Source organism: Tasmannia lanceolata, unplaced genomic scaffold (assembly GCF_043159265.1).
Source record: "Tasmannia lanceolata isolate RefF3 unplaced genomic scaffold, GAP_Taslan_0.1 ptg000037l, whole genome shotgun sequence".
NCBI lineage: Eukaryota > Viridiplantae > Streptophyta > Magnoliopsida > Canellales > Winteraceae > Tasmannia > Tasmannia lanceolata.
The window spans coordinates 1,956,311-1,977,642 of record NW_027518714.1 but is presented as its reverse complement, the minus strand read 5'-3'; the positions used below and the strand labels follow the sequence as shown (position 1 = coordinate 1,977,642).

Sequence of the window (21,332 nt, the reverse complement as noted above, 5' to 3'; positions counted from 1 at the left end):
CAACTTAAAATCACAGTTTCAAAACTCCCCCGCATAGTCGAATCGCCCAAGTTGACTCCCTTTTACCTTGGCTGGATTCTCCCTACAAAGTCAATAAAAACTCCTCTCTCCCAAGTTATGACTGTTTCAGCTGAGTACTCGGCCGTGCCAACAGAATACACGATCGCGCCGCTCCGAGTTGACTAGGATTTACTTATGCCGCATTTTGGACTGCATCTGCATTTTGAAACACCATTTAAAATAATAAATTATAAATTATTAAAAAGTAATTATGAAATATTTTTTTGGATCCCTACTCTATAGATTCACCACTGCTATAGGTAAAATGTAGTACTGTGCAGTTATATTTGCATCTCTGTTGTTCACATCTAGCGGTGTCTTATAAAAGATTGCTTTGAGGGATATGGGGATGGGGAATGCAGGCTACGGTTCCATGTTTAGACAGAATGTAATGTTCCCTTCTAGGAACATTGATCGGGTAATATAGATTGGATGGAGGTGCAAGGATTGGACTGTGTAGGGGCCGCTTTTTGTGTGTTTGGGCATCATCCGTGGGGTCGGATCGGGTGATGATTATCCACTTATGGGGCCATTGGAGTGGGTCCCTCTTTAGGGCATTGGCCGAGGGGCCCTCTAGTGTCAAAAGGGCCATGAGATGGGCATATTTTGTACTATCTATGCCTGGGGCGAAAATGATATTGACACCCATCTGTGGGTGAGTGGAAGGTTTTTGTGGATATGGGCCAAGAGGTGGCACGGTAATGCAACGGCATTATTGGCGATTACAACGGTTTGGGTTTTGTAGGAGCTTATAAGCTATTCTTGCAAGGGGCTGTTATGTTTTTATGCCATCTATTTGTTTCTCTGTTCGTGGGTTGTTTGGGCTAGTGAAGCCGACCAAGGTGGGCTAGTGAAGCCAGCCAAGGTGCTTATCTCCTTTATTGGGTGTAAATGCAGCGAGCATTTTCCATCCTCCATCTCCCATTCCTCTCCAACAATTGAGACGAGCTTGAGCCCTTATTCCATCAACAATCCAAGGCCATCCATTTCAGTTGGGGTGCTGTCCACTCAACACCAAGAGTCCCATTTTTGTTGTTTCTAAAGCTTATGAATGTACAGATCCATTTTCTTTCCCGACGTGTGATTTAAAATGTAATGAATGTACTGCTCATTTATATGTTTCATCTATGTGCCTGTGATGTTGATTTGAGATGGGTTGTATGATTGGGTAAGTATAAACTAAGAAGAAAGATATCAACATGGTTCATTACAAGGAGCTTATTGGATAAGTAGCTGAGAGCGTGGGTTCCATGTTTAGAAGGTAACTTAAAGGATGGGGAGTTTGAGTCTTTTCGAGCCATGGCTTATTAAAGGATATCCTTATAGAGTAGAGATGGGAGGTTTTGTGTTGTTGGGAAGTCTTATGGTAGGTTCTCTGTTACATCGTATTTTTTTAACTCCCCTCTTGTGGAGGACAATTCCATCTCTATAGTTGCTAGTCTTTGAAGGCTTCAATTGCCCCTGGAGTTCAAGGATATTTTTTTGGACAGTTATGGGGAAATTCAACACGCTTGACAAATTGAAGAAGTGGGTTTTAGACTTTAGATATGAAATGCTCACTATGTGAAGAGGACGAATAATGTAGTAACCCTATTTTTATCCATTATAGGGGAGCACATTTTATGTGGAATGGTTCTTTGATTAGTCAACCTCATAGAAGCATGAAGCGGGTGCAGGTGCGGGGTCGGGTAAGCATGGGGGTCTAGTACTGTGGGAGCGTTAATACAATATTTTCATCATATGCATTTCAAAAGTCAAGTACATAAAAAATAGTAATTTTTACTATCTTCATATAAATATTTCAAAATTTAAATACATCAAAAGTAGTAATTTCTAACCTCTTTCCTCATGGCTTCTAAAGATTTGCTTCCGTGCTTGCTCCAATGAAGTATTTTGAACAGTTGGAGGAGTTTGATGCAAGTAAGTTGGTAAGGAGGTTACTAATGGAGTAATAGGAACGGGTTGGGAGCACCATGGGAGCGGTTTCCATCTCTTCGGGATCGCGCTTCCTGGAAGCTCCTTCCTAAGGAGCGCCAAATCGAGGTCCGAGTCGGGAGCGGCACTCGGAGGGAAGATTCCTGCTTCTAAGGTCAACCTCTCTTGGGCTCTCCCAACTCTGTCGATCTTCTTAAGTTGAAGAGCCACTCATCATGGAGATTCAACAAATATTCTTTGAGGCATGGTATTATGTGTGTTTATGTGGGAGGTCTGGAATGAAAGATAATAAGAGAGCTTTGAAGAACAATAGAATTCTATTGTGAATATTATTAAAGGACTTCTGATTAATTGAGCACTTGTTAGGGAAATTTTGGTGCATCTCATGATATCGAGTCGGAGACCCATCATAGAAAGTCATCTGGGTAAAGTATGCAAGTGGATAGATTTCTCCTCGAGCTAGAGCTATCAAATTTGACTTTGATGGTAGTTCTGTGGGAAACTGATGTTTTCATAAATGAGAAAGGGGATAAATGAGAAAGGGGACTTTAAAAGCCTTTCCTTGGATGAATTGTGTCAAGAATTCGTACAAAGTGGAAGCAATTGTTTTCTCACTGGTGTCAAAATATTTGTTAAGGAGATGGGGGGAAAGCTTCTGGTGGAAGGGAACTCATCTTACCCAAACAAGTGGGTACATTAACGGCCGAGTTCTTTGCAGCATAACTTATATTATTGATGACATCAATGAAATCTGTAGAGATATAGATATTTCATTCAATCATACTAGAAGTGAGGGTAATGGTATTGTTGATAGGTTAGCAAAAGACTGTAACTGGAGAATATCGTTATGTGTGGGGCAATGTCTGCACTTGGTGTTAATTTTCTTCTCCTTAATATATGTCGAGAAATAGAGGAGAGGAAAATAGTGAGTTAGGAGTGGGGGTTGGAGTCGGGGTGCCGTCGAGCATGGGGTGGGGATTGGGAACCCTAGAAGATGGAGGGAGAAGGGGAAAGGTGGAGTAGTTAGGGTTTGGGTGTGGGTGGAGGAGAAGTGTGGAGGCCAATGGTGGTCCCTAGGGATCACAACCCTAGGGCTCCGATACCATGTCAAGAGCAAGAGAGGAGTGGAAAATACTGAGTTAGGGAAAACCTCCCCCTCACTAATGTATTTATATAAAGAGAGTATTACAAATGACTACTATTCCCTTAGGCATATTGTAACGACCCGATTCCGTCAAGTCGCTACGAGCAAAAGAACAACGCAAAAATCATGGATTTTTTTATTTTTTATTTTATAAGATAATCAACAACCACGACAAAAATCTTATTCCAAATTAAATAAGTCTACCATAACAAGAGGTCCTTTCAATACTCATACTCCAAATGAAAAGTAAAGTTTTAATCACTAAAGTTCAAACTAAAGAAAGTTTCGACAAAATAAAAATAGAAAATGACGCAAGACGTCATAGCGCAATAATCCATGAAGCGAACTCTCCGATCACACGATCCCTTATCTCATGGTTTCTTCGTTTGCTAACGCTCCGCCATCTAACGCCTCAACTCCTGTGGTGGAGAAAACAACGTTAGAGCAGGGTCCTCCAGAGACCGAGCGGAGTAAAAGGAACAATATAAAAGAGCATGCAATAATAATTTAGATCCTTAGCAATCATCTAGAAGCAATAATAAATAACTGGAGAATAAAACTACGTCATCTATATCGGTATAAACAGGAATGAATGACAATAATGAATGATATGTTATGTGTGCATCGAATATGTAAAATGAGACAGCATTTTCCCCAGGTACATCCGGCTTTTTCCCAGTTTACTTTTCTGGTAGTTCTTTTCTGACTTTCTCTTTTTTGCCGGTGTCCTTGCCGCACGACTACCCGCTACCCCTGTCCAAAGGTAGTGGCGTTATGGACTCGGATTTCGGTCTCGCATTTAATGCCGAGCCGTTTCGGGGATACTATCCCTTTGTATGGTTTGCAAACGAAAGGTTGTACACGCTTCTCGCGTTGGCCTTTGGACCTTAGGTCCCAGGATGATACCACCACACCCTTAATTTCCCCTTCACTCTCCCCCATGTAGGATATGAAATTAGGGATTTTAAGGTACGTTACCTTTTCCTTCTTTTCCTGCATCCTTTCACATAAATGTTGGAAACAATTTATCATTTATTTCATTTCAAGTAAACAAGTATAATGAGCTATACAGTTATCACAAAGAAAATAGTATACGTAAGATTACTTTGCATGAAACAAGTTATATTGAAACCATTACAACACAAGGTCTAGCTGTCACCTGCCTTTTCAAATTCTGAGTGAAGATAGAAACCGAAAAGTCCCAACAAGAATAGGGAATGATCAACCTGGAAGTAAGGCCACACACATACCATTATTCTGAGTTCCTCATAAGCTTACCATTTTATCTTAAGATTGCTTTGTGAAGCCTTTCATTATTTTCCTTACTCCTATAAAATGGTCCTTTTAAGAGTGTTAAGTATACGAATAGTCCTTTTTGTGAAGAACATGCCTAAATACATTTATTTCTCAAGTGAAGGTCTGTTCGTGAAGTGAAATATGTCAAAACACAATTGTGATTACCTTGCTTGTGAAGGTTTTCGCATGAAAATAGGACAAGACAATCTTAATTTGTGCAATTATCAAAATGTTATTGGGCTGAAAATCAGCAATTGTTCATCAATCAAGAAAGGCAAACTGAGTCTGTGTATTTTACAAGATTTTGGAGTATTAAAATCAGCCGTTTGTTACACTATCCTAAGAAAAGACAAGTTATTTTTGTGTGGTTATCAAAACATGTAGTATTTAAAATCAACCACTTGTTATACCAGAAAAAAAACAAATTGTTGGTGTGTATTTATCAAAACATGGGTGTGTTCAAAACCGGCAGGTTTGTGCGATAGAATTAGGAAAAGACAGGTTGATGATGTGCGGTTATCAAAATATTGAGTGTTAAATCTGCTGCATAAAATAAGAAAGATATGCTGCCAAACATGGGAACGCCCACATCAGCAGCCTCCCTGTCTTTTTATTTTTTTTGAAAAGATATATTACTCCCCTCTATAAGTTACCCGAGGCAGCCCCCTTGTAGTAAAAGAGATAAACTTGTTATTCCTTTACAGGGCTGCCCAAGGAGGAAAAAGGGCTGGATATATCACTTTCCCTAAGTATATTCCATTATCTTTTTCCCTGTATGTTCATTCTATTTGTCTTCCATCTTAAATATTTCCTTGATTTACAAGTTTTGGGATTACAGCCGATTTAGATGTGAAGATATGGAAGAGGTTTGAATAGGTCTGATTCATGGTGATGTGGGGTTTTGGGTATTTTATTGAATGTACCTTGGGCACAAAATCAGAGGAAGATAAATTTGGGGTTTATTTTCTTATTTGATTTGGGGTGGTGTATGTGTAAAACGAATTTTATTAAGCATAAATCTGGGCATGGTATTTGTGATACATGAGATGTGGAAATCCAGGAATTTAAAACAAGACTACTTACTTGCTGTAGAAGAAGGATGAAGGTTGAAGAAAAGAATGGTTGATGGTCTCTTTCCTCTAATCTTTACTCCCTCTTTTATTTTTTATTTTTTTTTTAAGCTACTGCTTCCGTGAGAATTTTTTTTTTTGGGCGTGAGTCACACGGTTGGATTTTTATGCCCTAGATTATATGTATGTATATTTTTAGTTAGTTGCCTCCTAGTTAAATTCTAATAGATTGCAAGCTTCTAATTTAGTTTGGTCTCTTTTAGATTCAATCTTAGTTAATAAAAGAAACACAATATAAATCCTTCCCCCTTTTTTTTTTTTTTTGATATAGGCACCCCCAACTGTGGTCCACCATCTGACCAGATTGTGGAGGACCTATTGAGAGCCTGTATTCTCGATTTTGGGGGAGACTGGGAGCGACACTTGCCCCTAATCGAATTTGCATATAATAACAGCTATCAACAGAGTATTCAGATGGCTCCCTTCGAGGCTCTTTATGGCCGTGCTTGCAGATCACCATTGTGTTGGGTTGAAGTTGGTGAGAGGCAGTTGCTTGGGCCGAAATTGGTGGAAGAAACTTCTGAGAAAGTAACCTTGATTAGAGAGAGGTTAAAGGCAGCTCAGAGTAGGCAGAAGAGCTATGCCGATCACCGGCGTAGAGAGCTCGAGTTTGCTGAGGGAGATATGGTTTTTGTTAAAACCTCGCCATTCAAAGCGGTTATGCGGTTCGGCAGGAAGGGTAAGTTGAGCCCTCGTTACATCGGGCCTTATCGTATCTCTAGGCGAGTTGGATCTCGAGCTTATGAGTTGGATTTACCTCCAAACCTTGAGCGGATGCATAACGTATTTCATGTATCCATACTCCGTCTTTATCATCCCTACCCTTCTCATGTGCTGAAGGAGGACGAGGTGGAGCTTCAGGGTGATTGGTCCTTTTCGGAGGGACCCGTGTGCATTCTAGAGCGCAAGGAAAGAGTTTTGCGGAACAAGTCGATTCCCCTTGTCAGAGTATTATGGCGTCACCATGGCGTCGAGGAGGCTACTTGGGAGCGAGAATCCGATATTCAGAAAAATTTTCCAGAGTTATTTGGAGGTACGCCTTTGGTTAATTAGTGATACCGTTTATGTTTTACAATCATTGCTAGGCAGTACCAAATCAAGATTTGTTGTGTAACCCTGGAAGTAATTACTTTTATCAAAGAGTTGCGAGAGGAATTTCGGGGACGAAATCCTTTAGGGGGGGTAGAATGTAACGACCCTTTATTTCCTATATAATCTATATATTTTTTTGGTTAAGTGGGACCACTTAAATACATCTTTTAGTCCCTAGACCAAAATTAAAACCCAATTTAGAGATAAAAATAGGGGTATATAAGTAAAGATGTAAAGGAGATTAAATAGGGATTTCTTTGCAAGATTTTTTTTTAGATTTAAAATCTCCCCTATTTTCAGGGCCGTACGCATCTCCCAATAGGGGAGTGTACATTTGCTATGGTGGACCACAGTTGGGGGTGCCTATATCAAAAAAAAAAGAAAAAAGGGGAAGGATTTATATTGCGTTTCTTTTATTAACTAAGATAGAATCTAAAAGAGACCAAACTAAATTGGAAGCTTGCAATCTATTAGAATTTAACTAGGAGGCAACTAACTAAAAATATACATACATATAATCTAGGGCATAAAAATCCAACCGTGTGACTTTCACGCCCCAAAAAAAAATTCTCACGGCAGCAGTAGCTGAAAAAAAGAAAAAGAAAAGAGGGAGTAAAGATTAGAGGAAAGAGACCATCAACCATTCTTTTCTTCAACCTTCATCCTTCTTCTACAGCAAGTAAGTTTTAGATGCAGCAGATTTAACGCTCAATATTTTGATAACCGCACATCATCAACCTGTCTTTTCCTAATTCTATCGCTCAAACCTGCCGGTTTTGAACACACCCATGTTTTGATAAATACACACCAACAATTTGTTTTTTTTCCTGGTATAACAGGTGGTTGATTTTAAATACTACATGTTTTGATAACCACACAAAAATAACTTGTCTTTTCTTAGGATAGTGTAGCAAACGGCTGATTTTAATACTCCAAAATCTTGTAAAATACACAGACTCAGTTTGCCTTTCTTGATTGATGAACAGTTGCTGATTTTCAGCCCAATAGCATTTGGATAACTGCACAAATTAAGATTGTCTTGTCCTATTTTCATGCGAAAACCTTCACAAGCAAGGTAATCACAATTGTGTTTTGACATATTTCACTTCACGAACAGACCTTCACTTGAGAAATAAATGTATTTAGGCATGTTCTTCACAAAAAGGACTATTCGTATACTTAACACTCTTAAAAGGACCATTTTATAGGAGTAAGGAAAATAATGAAAGGCTTCACAAAGCAATCTTAAGATAAAATGGTAAGCTTATGAGGAACTCAGAATAATGGTATGTGTGTGGTCTTACTTCCAGGTTGATCATTCCCTATTCTTGTTGGGACTTTTCGGTTTCTATCTTCACTCAGAATTTGAAAAGGCAGGTGACAGCTAGACCTTGTGTTGTAATGGTTTCAATATAACTTGTTTCATGCAAAGTAATCTTACGTATACTATTTTCTTTGTGATAACTGTATAGCTCATTATACTTGTTTACTTGAAATGAAATAAATGATAAACTGTTTCCAACATTTATGTGAAAGGATGGAGGAAAAGAAGGCAAAGGTAACGTACCGTAAAATCCCTAATTTCATATCCTACATGGGGGAGAGTGAAGGGGAAATTAAGAGTGTGGTGGTATCATCCTGGGACCTAAGGTCCAAAGGCCAACGCGAGAAGCGTGTATAGCCTTTCGTTGGCAAACCATCCAAAGGGATAGTATCCCCGAAATGGCTCGACATTAAATACGAGACTGAAATCTGAGTCCATAACGCCACTACCTTTGGACAGGGGTAGTGGGTAGTCGTGCGGCAAGGACACCGACAAAAAGGAGAAAGTCAGAAAAGAACTTACAGAAAAGTAAACTGGGGAAAAGCCGGATGTACCTGGGGAAGTGCTGTCTCATTTTACATATTCGATGCACACATAACATATCATTCATTCTTGTCATTCATTCCTGTTTATACTGATATAGAAGGCGTAGTTTTATTCTCCAGTTATTTATTATTGCTTCTAAATGATTGCTAAGGATATGAATTATTATTGCATGCCCTTTTATATTGTTCCTTTTACTCCACTCGGTCTCTGGAGAACCCTGCTCTAACGTTGTTTTCTCCACCACAGGAGTTGAGGCGTTAGATCGCGGAGCGTTTGCAAACGAAGAAACCATGGGATAAGGGATCATGTGATCGGAGAGTTCGCTTCATGGATTATTGCGCTATGACGTCTTGCATCATTTTCTATTTTTATTTTGTCGGGACTTTCTTTAGTTTGAACTTTAGTGATTAAAACTTTACTTTTCATTTGGAGTATGAGTATTGAAATGACCTCTTGTTATGGTAGACTTATTTAATTTGAATAAGATTTTTGTTGTGGTTGTTGATTATCTTAAAAAAAAATAAAAATTTCCATGATTTTTGCGTTGTTCTTTTGCTCGTAGCGACTTGACGGAATCGTGTCGTTACACATATACGTGATATAAACATATATCTAACAATATATTTTGTTACCTTTTCTAACAAAAAAAAAAGCATCTCTTTCAAAGTTCAAATTTGTTTGTTTTACCCCACGGAAAAACTACTATGTTTGGAAGCTTTTAGTCATGTTTATATTATCAAATTTTCCTTTTCTCAAAATTCACTTTTATCTTTTTTCTTTTCTAGTGAAGCTAATTTCATTTGATCTTTCCTTATCTGAGCCTTGACTAAAATTTCTCTTACAGGGTAAAGGAAGGTCCAACCAAACATTCAGCTTACTAAGTTCTAATGGTTCTCAGAAAGAGTCACTCCTGACCGCTTCAGATGAAGAGAAACAACTAAGTGAACCTATTAGTACACAAGAGGATAATGAAATACGCATTCCACCTGTTCAGTCCAATCAAACCGTGGAAGAAATTGCAGTTAAGGAGGAGCAGCCCGCAATTTCCAATGAAGTGTTGTTTGTAGAAACAAACGCTGAGGGAGAAGACGGATGGCAACCTGTTCAAAGGCCAAGGTCAGCGGGCCCCACCAGACAGCGTCTGAGGCAGAGACGTACAAATGTTAGCAAGGTGTATAGTGATCAGAAAAAGGATGTTGTTTCTGAAGCAGCCCCATCTAAAGCAAGGAATTCTCATCAGAACACTCGCTACTATCTTGTAAAAAAGCGAACTATAACTCCCGGAAGCTACACGGATTATCAACCCGCAAAAAGTCCCTCACCAGGTACCAAATTTAGCCGGAAACTAGTCAAAGCTGTGGTGTACAGGGTCAAGTCAGTTCCTTCCTCTAGCAATGCTGAGTCGGCAGATAATTCTAGAAATGGACGTGAAAGTTGCAATCGTCCACTTCAACCTCAGGTAACTTCTGTATCAAATGATCTCCAAATATCAACTAATCAAGGCAATGATAGGAGTGAAATTACAGCTTCAAGAAAGAACAGTTCTCTAATTAGTATTGGGAGCTCTCTTTCTTACAAAGATGTAGCATTGGCACCACCGGGTACGATCACTAATTTACAGATCAGAAAGTCAGAAGAACATATTTCAGTTAGTGGAGAATTGCCGAGTGGGGAATGTGGAAAAGAAGCGAAGGAATCTGCCCTCACCGAGAGTCGTGTGGAAAATGTAGACAGGACGATAGAGGTGGAGAACTTAGAAGAGAAAAAGATCCAGAATTGCAATCCCGAATCCATATTGCGCCTGAAGGAGGAAACTGAAGGTGTTGAGGTGGAAAGCCAATCAAAGGATGAAAAGGATGAAAAACCCTCTGAGATGGCAACTAGAGATATTGAAGTGGCTGTACCTAACAATGTATGCTCTGACACTAATCCCAGCTGTAATGAAATACCCAATGGTGGAGGTGGAGAAGAACCGTCTCAGATGGCATCTACAGATATGGAAGTGAAATCACCTAAGCACGTATGTTTTGAAACTAATCCGAGCTCTAATGATCATGGAAATGAGGATCGTGAGAGTTTACATAGCAGCTTGCAGACTGATAATAATGTAGAAATTCCCAATGGCGGAGAGGATCGTGATGACATTTTGTCCAGCACCATTCAGATTGAAAACAGCTCAAACTCTGATAAAGCCAAGGTACATTGTTCTGAGAAGGGTGCTTCTAGCAGCGCCGAGTCTGATGACACTAGTTCAAGCTCTAGTGCACCTGGGGGAGAAAATCATGACAAGTTTGGCACCACTGGAGCTCTAGATTATGATCCGAAGGAAAAATTAACACCACCAAATTCAAGTGATGTGCGGGACATTCCCAACAAGAAATTGTCTGCATTAGCTGTTCCCTTCAACCCATCAGCAACCATAGTCCGTAGCCCAGTCGCCATGAATATTACTATTCCCCCTGGTGCCAGTGCCGTTCCGGCTGTTGCCCCTTGGCCGATGAACGTGGGTCGTCACCTGGGACCCACATCTGTAGTACAAACAGTAACTCCCATGTGTACCTCTCCTCATCATCCATATGTGTCATCTCCCAGAACTACTAACATCATACATCCATTGCCATATATGTACCCTCCTTACGCACAACCTCAAGCTGTACCAAATAATGCATATGCCGTAAATAGCAGCATGTTTCACCCTAATCATATTACATGGCAGTGCAATGTGAATGCAAATGCATCAGACTTTGTAGCTGGGACCGTGTGGCCAGGTTGTCATCCTATGGATTTCCACATCATGCCAGCTCCCATTGATCCAATGGCTGAACCCATATTGGAGACAAAAATGCAATCTGATAATTTCGACGGTATGAGTTCTTCAACACCCCTAGTGGAGTCCAAGGCTGAGGAAGAAGCCAAGAAAGAAGATGGTAATGCACTGTCAGAAGCCGTAAGTGGTGAGAGTGTAGTAAACGAAAATTTGTTGCAAAATAAGCAAGAAAATAGTGACTCTATATCCCATACAAGCGAAACAGTGGAAAACCAACCAAGTTCTGAAATTGGACCAAAAGAAAACTCTGAGAACAGAGGTGAGAAGCACATGAAAACCCGTAAGAAGATTGGAGGACAGGAAAGCTTCAATATGTTGGTAAAGGGGAGAAGAAATCGGAAACAGACACTCAGAATGCCGATAGGTTTGCTTAATAGGCCATATGGATCACAGTCCTTCAAGGTTATCTATAACAGAGTAGTTAGAGGAAGCGAAGTTCCCAAATCGGCTGATATTTCTCCAAGTGAAGATAGCAAGGCCAACATCCCATAGGCAGATTTTACCGATATTTTTAGCAGAGAAGGCACAAAAAGAATAGAAAATGAAGTTCATATGTCTTATTTTCACTACAAGAGAGACTGGGGCCTAGTTCCGGCTTTTATGGTCTGCTCGCATACTTCAGGTATTTGGCAACGGAACTTTCACTTGTTACATAATTATTTATTGGTTTGGCCAACCGTGCGGAATAAATGCAGGTCAGTCCCCCACATTTTCTAAGGCCAGTCAATTCTGCTTCTTTTTCATAGTAATCACATCTAGTCCACATGCTTGTGTGGTCACACCCATGGTTTTAAATTTCGGCCAAAATCCAAAATTTTGGATTTCGGTTGGGACCAAAACCGAAATTTCGGATTTCCACAAATTGAATTTGTTTTCCAAAAATATATTAATTTTCCGAAATTCCGGGGATTTGCATGAGTCTTACTACTGCACATACTGAGTGGGATTTGCCCTGCCATTTAATTACTGATAGTGTCAGGCAAAAACACTTGCTGTACTTGTGGATGGAGGGTTTATACATATTTTTATCTTTTTTGACGTGAATTTCATTGCTTAACTAACTACAATAGAGGTTCATATTGCACCAACTAGTAAACTTGCAAGCTGTAGACTGTCTTGAAAAGAATGATTTTTCTTTTTTTGGTGTGTGTGTGTGTGGTTATGGTGCTTTTTGGACCCGATGCCCATAACATCAAGGAATGGGCATGTTGGAGACCTCATGCTCACTGCTCAGTCCTACGTCACTTTTATGTAATGTAAATCCATGTTGGCCTTTTTATTTACTGTTAATCTGGGATTGAACCATGATCTCAATGTTGAGAGCCTTTTGTCCTAACTTATGTTTAAAAACCGTCTAGTCAATTTGGGTCAGTGAAGCACCAAGTTGACATAGTTGCAAGTTTTAAAATGTTACGTGGTGTATCATTGAAAATGGTGGAAACCTAAAGGTTCCACATTTTTATTTCCTTGTCAAGTTTCATTTGCAGAGACTTTCTTTAATTATTTTTTACATTTTTCCCTCCTCTTCTTCCTCCTTTCTTTGTTACTAGTTCACCAGGTCTTCACTTGTTCAAACATCTTTTTACCATCATCCTCACATTTTTCTTTAAAGCCTAATCCTAAAAAGTCATGTAATATTGTTGACCATAATCTGTCCCCCTTAATTTAATATAGTTATTCTTTAGCTGGTTTGTTTTTCTTCGCTTTTTCCCATGTCTTCCCCCCCACCCACCCACTCCCAAAAAAACATCATTTAACCTTTTTCAACATTTTTTTGAGATTCTTTCTTGGGTTGGCTGAGTCAATGAAAGGCAGCTTGAGTTGACTTGCCTTTGACTGGCAACTCCCAAGGTTCTGATCATGGCCCCAAGTTCTTCGGCATGAGTATTTAGCTTTGGAAGAACAACTTAAAATTCCCCATTACTGAAGCTTAAAAGTCAATAATGATGCAGGTTTTCATTGCTAAGCTCTGGTCTCTACTTCAAAGCCGGCACTTTGGATGAAGCATGGAGGCTTTCCCCTTTAAACAAGGTATGTTACATTTCCACCTTAGGGTTCTCACTGAATTTATGTACTAATACTAATTCACCCTATCAGAAACAACTTACCAAGAGCCATGAAATTTCGATAAGAGGCAGAAATGGCCCTTATCAAAATCATAAAATAAAGATTAGAGGAAATCTTTGCAATCAAAAGTAGAGTGTTGACTCGTGATTTTCATCCATAATTTTCTTTTGAGGTTAAACATGCTTATAAGTAATTACAATCTTCCTAGGAGTTGGGTGGCCCCCAACCAACCACAAACCTTGTACTCTAAATCTGTAATGGGATTAATATCCACTTTGTATCTTATGATTACTGTGCAAATTATAGGATGTTAAAGGAGTCTAAGTTATCTGAGGCCCTTGATATATCCAATCACAACTATGTCCTACAGTTTAAAAAATATTGTGGTTTTTTTGCCATTTTTTGATAAAACGCATCATCCTGAAATTTTCTCGAGATTTTATTTTTTATTGCAGAAATATCATGAAAACATTACTATAAATTCATGATATTATTTGTTGTCATAATTTGGTTCTTAAATTTATATTTTTATATAATTTAAATATTCCAGAACTTAACAAAAAAAATAAAATATCCCGAGAGACAGCCTTCGATAAATTGACAAATATTTGTGACTATGGATATATCTACCTTGGAACTTTCCTTACACATCATATATATATATATATATATATATATATATATATATATATATATATATATATATATATATATAGAGAGGAAAGTGAAGCTACACCGCCGGCTTAAAATACAATGGGCTCACATTGTTTTGGTGATCCAAACCATTCATTTGATTGGCCCTCACATAGATAGGGTGTCCACCAAAAATCAGCTCCATAGGATCATCCCAACCCTTCAAACTGTGAAGGCAAAAATGGACAAATTTGTGAAGGTTTTTAAACGTTCATTTTTGCCTCCACAAATCGTAGGGTTGGGATGATCCTATGGAGCTGATTTTTGGTGGACACCCTATCTATGTGAGGGCCAATCAAATGAATGGTTTGGATCACCAAAACAATGTGGGCCCATTGTATTTTAAGCCGGCGGTGTAGCTAAGTTAGCTACACCGGCGGTGTAGCTAAGTTAGCTACACCGGCGGTGTAGCTTCACTTTCCTCATATATATATATATATATATATATATATATATATATATATATATATGAGGAAACTGTTGGTGAGCTTAACCAAACTTATGGTGAGCTAGCTTGCCCAATCACATGGGTCCCACATTTTGGGGAGTGATCCAAACCATTCATTTGCAAGGCCTTATCATAGATAGGGGGTGTACCAAAAATCAGCTCATGGGGCAGATTTGTGTCTGTCCATTTTTGTCCTCCACAAATGGAGGGGTTAGGATGATCCTATGGAGCTGATTTTTGGTACACCCCCCATCTATGTAAGGGACTTTCAAATGAATGGTTTGGATCATCCTAACAAAGTGGGCCCCCATGTGATTGGGCAAGCTAGCTCACCATAAGTTTGGTGAGCTTAGTTTCCTATATATATATATATATATATATATATATATATATATGAGGAAATGATGTGCAGCTGCACAGATAAGCTATCTGTACATGGCTCACAAACCATAGTGGGGGCCACATTTTTTGGGGATCCAAAGCATTCATTTGGAAGGCCCTTCCATGGATACGGTGTGTACCAAAAATCAGCCCTATAGGATCATCCTAACCCAATCAAAGTTGGAGGGGGAAAATGGACAGACACTGTTTCTGCCCATTTTTTCCCTCCACAAATGGCAGGGTTAGGATGATCCTAAAGGGTTGATTTTTGCTACACATCCTATCCATGGAAGGGCCTTCCAAATGAATGCTTTGGATCCCCCCAAAAATGTGGCCCCCACTATGGTTTGTGCAGCCATGCACAAATAGCTTATCTGTGCAGCTGCACATACTCTCTCTCTCTCTCTCTCTCTCTCTCTCTCTCTCTCTATATATATATATATATATATATATATATATATATATATATATATACATATAACCTCAGATGATTTAAATACTTGAGACAAAATCTGAGCCTATATGGCAGTTCTCATGCAACAGACGCTCCGCGAAATGCCTTCTGCAATGGTCCTTTGCAAATCCCATCCTTAGCAAATCCCACATGCACAAATGCGCGCACATATATTTATATATATTTCCCAAAAAAATGTGAAATTTCTGGTAAGGTATTAGGGGCTGACTACTATTTCAGTTGTTTCTCAGATAATCTCCGGTGAATTTACATTTTTGGAATTTGCGAAGGCATCACAGGGTAAGTCTTTTGATTCCCATAGGACTCTAGAATAATCATTTTGATTTAATTTATGTAAAATTAATTTGGATTTGTTAGATGGGCCTTTGTCATGCCATCCAATAGACTATGACATGTTATGGTTTTATTTACTGCAACCCTGTCTTTTGCCAAAACAAATTATGTCAAAAATTTTGAAATTTTCATTTACGTGCTCATTTTGGTGTTACAGTTATCATGCTCTCTTCAGTTTTATTAAATACAATTTACTTTTGGGGATTTTATGGGGGGGGGGCATGACTCATGAGGGTTTTACATGTTCTTGTATTCTTTAGGTCATTTAGTTAAATCTTTTTATTTTTATCTTTTGGTTCCTAAATGCTATTTCAAAAAACCCAAATGAGATTGATAACATTCCTTCAATGCCTCTTAGATTTCTAAGAAAGGGTAATACAAATTTTTTGATAGAGTAACGAAAGTAAGAAAGCTATGAGATTGACATCTCTTTCTTTTGATTCGGTTGGTAAAGGTGTTTCTTCCCATTTTTCAGAAGTTTCCAATACAACTTAAACTGGGGTTTTAACTTTTCCAGAGATCCCTGTGAATGTTTGTGAGAAAAGGGAAATGATCTCTGACTCTAGCTTTGATAATGGCACCAAAAGTTCTGCCTGTAGCCATTGAACCCACATTGATCGGATGATCATAGCCCCTTGATTCATCAAGCCTACTATATAGTTCCACCGAGAAAAGCTAAACCGTTGATATTTCTTTAACTTATGGATCACACTTCCGTTCAGTGTAGGACCATGTGGAGGGTCCATATGTTCAACAGCCACGATTACACGTGCTTGTCCGAGTCTGGGACCCACCAATTGACCGTCGATGGTTATTGTCTGCTAAAAGACTCGAAGGAAAACAAGCTACACCTACACACAGTTGGGCTCTGATAATTAATGCTCTGTAAATTTATAATCCCTAATGTCAAAAAAATTAGGTGCAACTTGGGGCAGGTAGGGTTGAGCTTCTGCTAAAAATGAATAGGAATCAACCCGAACCTGACCCCATCTTAAGGTAAAAGCTTGACCCAAATTCCCTTACCCCCCCCCAAAAAAAAAAAAAAATCTCACATATAACATATAAGAAAGTGCATCAATAGGAAATGTTCTTCAACTTACATAATGGTGAACATAACTATTGTTCAAACTTCAAAGTACACACTGTACAAGTGCATACTTATGTAGGTAGTAGATACAAGTGAAGGATAGAGAGATGGGTGAATTATTAGAGCCCTCTGTATATTCTCCTTTCTACAGCTATATAAAAGTTTTTATACATAAATTTACATGAATATGTCTTTCAAATACATGAATGTAGGACCGAGGTAAGGCATCTCCTTGTTTTGGTAAAAATCTACGCTTTATTTAAAACTCTTATCTCTCTTCTGTTGACTGATACAATTTAAATGAGACGCACTCTGAAATAAACAAAGAATGGTATGATACATAAAAGAGGGGGAGTAAATACCAAAAGAGGGGTGCAATGAATAAATATTCGCATGTTTTGAGATCAAAACAATCAAAATTCAATTCTCTTTATTACATACAAAAAGAAAAAAAAAATTGCACCTATACTATTCGCATCAAAAAGTGTCTTATCATCACCTATGTTACTGACTTCAAACCATATCCGTAGCTAACGTGTATGTGTCCAAGCAATGCAACAGAGAGAGAGAGAGAGAAAGAGAGAGAGAGAGAGAGAGAGAGAGAGAGAGATGTCACACTCTACAGTGATCTAGGCACCCTAAAGATGTGTTCCTCCCCACTCTCCTCATCAACCTTGAAAACCCATTTACTCTTACCAAGCCTCCTCACTCCCCTCACCCCCTTCCTCTCTCTCCAACTTGACACTCTCTCCCTCTTCTCAAATTCATCACTTCTCCCCACCCCCTTCCTCTCTCTCCAACTAGACACTACTCTATCTCTCTTCTCAAATTCATCACTTTTCCCAATAATAGTCACCTCCAGCCCCTTCCCAATGGGATAATTCATTGACCTTACTCCCCCCACACCCTTAATCCCTCTCAAATGACCCCCAAACCCCTTTGTCCCTTCCACCAAATTACTTGCCACCACCACAGACTTTTAGTCCAGAGTCCTTGATTGCTTGTTTTGAATCAGCTAATGTCTTGGGCTCAGGGAGGATACACACAAGCCGCCCTCCGGTCTGTCGGGCTGCAGCCGCCAAGGCTATAGTTGAAGGGGACAGGCCTGATGAGACCTCCACGATGAGTTTGGCGTTCATTCCGGCCGCCAATGCCGATATGAACTCATTGCTCTCTGGCTCAATTGACGTGCAAGATTCGTGTCGTCTTTCATGGTCGAATTTACACTGGATGGGTACAAAACAAACATAGTTCTCATTACTGTTTACTCTAAGGAAAGTTACAAAAATCTCCGAATTTTTGAAATTTTCACAACTTTCTGTGCCACAATTTTAACTTCGAAACTCCTAAATAATTTCTATAAAAGAAAAAAGAAAGAAAGAAGGAGAATCGTACCAGTTTGAGCGTGTCTAGATAGGCATTTGTAGCTGATGTTGGTGACCACCCCATCTCAGAATTTTCAATAAGAAGATTTCAAAAAGAAAAAGAAAAAAAAAAAACCCTCTATTTATTTATTAATTTAATTTTCTTTCTCTACGAGGGTTCTTCTAAAACCTTGAATAATGGAAAGAATGGAGAGCGGGTAGGGTTGAAAGGTTTTGTGATTTTTGTCCTTTTGAGTTGGATTCATTTATTTTTATCAAACAGTTACAAACGATTTACGATGGGAACGGAAGAAAAGGATTGAGAGGACAGCTGTACCGGAAAAATGGGAACCGATATGACCGAACCGCCGATATTTCCGGCCTAACTGGAATTACGAATCTACTTTGAATTTACTGCGATTTCTTTGACTTTGAACATCCTCGCGCCCATAAACGGTGGGGAATGGACCCAGATGGACCGATCGATTCTAAGGATCCCAATGTTAATGGACAGGATTTGGATATCATAGATGGATCCAAATCGTGTCCATTGGATCTATATCCTACGGTTCAAAATTGTTTTTTCGGATTGTGACTTACACTTAGCAAACTCAGCTTGCTTTTCATTTATTTAATTGGCTTGTGAGTGCTTTTTTGTAACTGTAACAAGCTTTGGCAGCTGTTTATATAGTAAAAGACAAGACGAGTTGGTGCAATTATCAAAATATAGTAGTAATTTTGTGAGAGCTTTAGGGAAAAATACACTTAGACCCCCTGTGGCCCTGTGGTTTCTGACACATTCAACTTAACCCCTAATGTTTAAAAAGTCACGAGTCGAAATCAGGTACAAAAGCCGAAAACAATATTTTATTCATTATTAAATTTCTGCAAAAATTACTAAAATTTCGGTGAAATATTAAATTAATATTAAAAAAACAGATTTTTTGTGTTAAATTTCGGAAAAACCCATTTCGGAAAAACCGAAATTTCGGCCGAAATAAATGACCATTTCGGTTTTGGGTGGTTTCGGTGTCGGTCTCCACCGAAATTTCGGATTTCGGTCGAAATTTAAAATCATGGTTCTAAACCAATAATTTGTTAAACCTTTCTATGAATAGACCATCCATCAAAATCAAAATCCAAGCGACAATTTCATTTCGATGCATGGCCCATCATAGCAATGCCTAACAATAGGGCTGGCAATTTCACCCGGGAAAGCGGGGATCCGCCCCGCCCCTACCCGCTTGGGGAGGGGATTCCCCGATTTGAGCGGGGAAGGGGATTTAAAAAATTCCCCGGTGCGGGGAAGGGGATGGAGTTGTCCCTACCCCGCGCTCATTAATGCTATTTTTTTAAGTGTTCTTTTTTTTGGGAAAACTACTAGAAACCCCTTAGATCGAAACATATCTACAAGATTCCCCCAAAATTTTCATAATTTCCATTAGTACAGTTTTGTTCCAGAAATAGCTTTTTATGTTTTCTTTTACCCATAATCCATTGGGCATTGTCCCTCATTATATTAGTATATTACCCTTAGAAATCCCTAAAATCTCTCCATCAAACCATCACTGGAAGGCAACCTTAAATCCTTTGAAAACCTCCCTCCCCCAAATAAAGGCAACATCTCTCTGATGAGTGATGAGTGATGAGATTTTATATGGTGTGTGCTCGTATAGTCCATTATTTTTCAAAAAGTAATGTATGGGCTACGCCATAGGATGATCCAAACCGTCCATTTGATAGGCTACAATTTAAAAGTACTTTACAGGCCACACCATAGATATCCAAACCGTCCATTTATTGGTCCACAACGTAAATAGATTGCGGCCCAAAAATCATTTCCATAGGATGATTGCAACCCTCCGATCTATAAAAGGTGCCATAGTATGCAATTCCTCTATAGATCAGAGGGTTGGGATTATCCTATGGAAATGATTTTTGGGCCACAACCTATTTACGTTGTGGCCCATCAAATGGACAGTTTGGATCATCATACTATGTGCCCATCAAGTGGAAGGTTTGGATCATCCTATTCCTATGGTAGTATGGTGTGCCCATCAAATGGACGGTTTGGATCTTCCTATGGTGTGGCACGTACAATACTTTTTGGCAAGTGGGATTGGGAATTAAGTATCTGCTAGAGACTATCGATCAATTAAATGAATCTGAGAGCAACTACCTATGTCCCCACGTTAATAAAATGAATAAGACAAAATCTTAGCCTGTGTGGGTTGTGTGGCTACTCTCACATGCAACAACCAAGCCGCAACATGCCTGAAGTGATTGTCCCTAGCAAATCTTTAGTTTTAAACCTAACATTTAACAAAGTAATGCAGGGCGGGGAAGGGGAGGGGATGGGGATTAGATATTCCCGTGGGAGGGGAGTGGGATTCCCCATGATCCCCGCAGTGGGGAGGGGAAGGGGTAGGGGACCCCAACATCCGGCCCTGACCCTCCCCTTTGCCAGCCCTACCTAACAAGTGAAGGATTCGGATATAGAACAAGTTGGCCCCATTTGCATTTCTACATGCTTGTATTGGGGAAAATATGTGCACATATAAGTAATCATAAATATATGACCTCCCACAATAGGTTAGGGTTCTTGCATAATGGATGTGCATATTTTTTCTCATTGCACGATTCTAAACCTCCAATTTGTGGCTGTGAAATGGATGGTTCAGATTAATCAAAGGTGGAGCCTACTATAACATACTTGCCTTGGTACGCCTCACTCTATTAAAATGAGGTTATGCTTTAGGGATTTGCTAGAGTCCATCGCAGAAGGCATTTCACGGATGGCCTGTTGCATGTGAGAGCAGCCACATCATGAATGAAGACAAAATCTGCTGAAAAGTGAGCCAGTGTGGCTCCTCTCACATGTAACAGGCCATGCGTGAAATGCCTTATGCGATGGATGCTAGCAAATCCCTATGCTTTAATGTAGGATTCCTTCTGTAGAGTTTTTTTGTAAGTGACATCGTTTTATTTTCTTCGCACTTCAAAACCCCTTCGTTTAAAGAGTGAGTCTGGAAAGAGAAGCTTGAACTCCTAATTAGTTATGGATTTTGAGTAACTCTCTAAATTCTAAACGAAAAACGACGGAAAGTGATTTATATAATAAACCTAATAC

General features: G+C 39.2%; 1 protein-coding gene across 3 annotated transcripts in view; it reads left to right on the top strand.

The window, feature by feature from the left end:
* Positions 1-15,911, top strand: part of LOC143860399 (Tetratricopeptide repeat (TPR)-like superfamily protein) — a 32,251-nt gene extending 16,340 nt beyond the window's left edge. For 2 of the 3 annotated variants that reach the window (XM_077371003.1, XM_077371004.1), the window contains exons 24-26: positions 9,372-11,976; positions 13,307-13,385; positions 15,649-15,911. In XM_077371003.1, the coding sequence (XP_077227118.1) occupies positions 9,372-11,846 (2,475 nt within the window). In that variant the 3' untranslated portion in view covers positions 11,847-11,976; positions 13,307-13,385; positions 15,649-15,911. Of the gene's footprint in view, positions 1-9,371; positions 11,977-13,306; positions 13,386-15,637 lie in introns of all 3 variants that reach the window. The other variant, XM_077371005.1, reaches the window with a different exon arrangement.
* Positions 15,912-21,332: the final 5,421 nt, after the last annotated feature.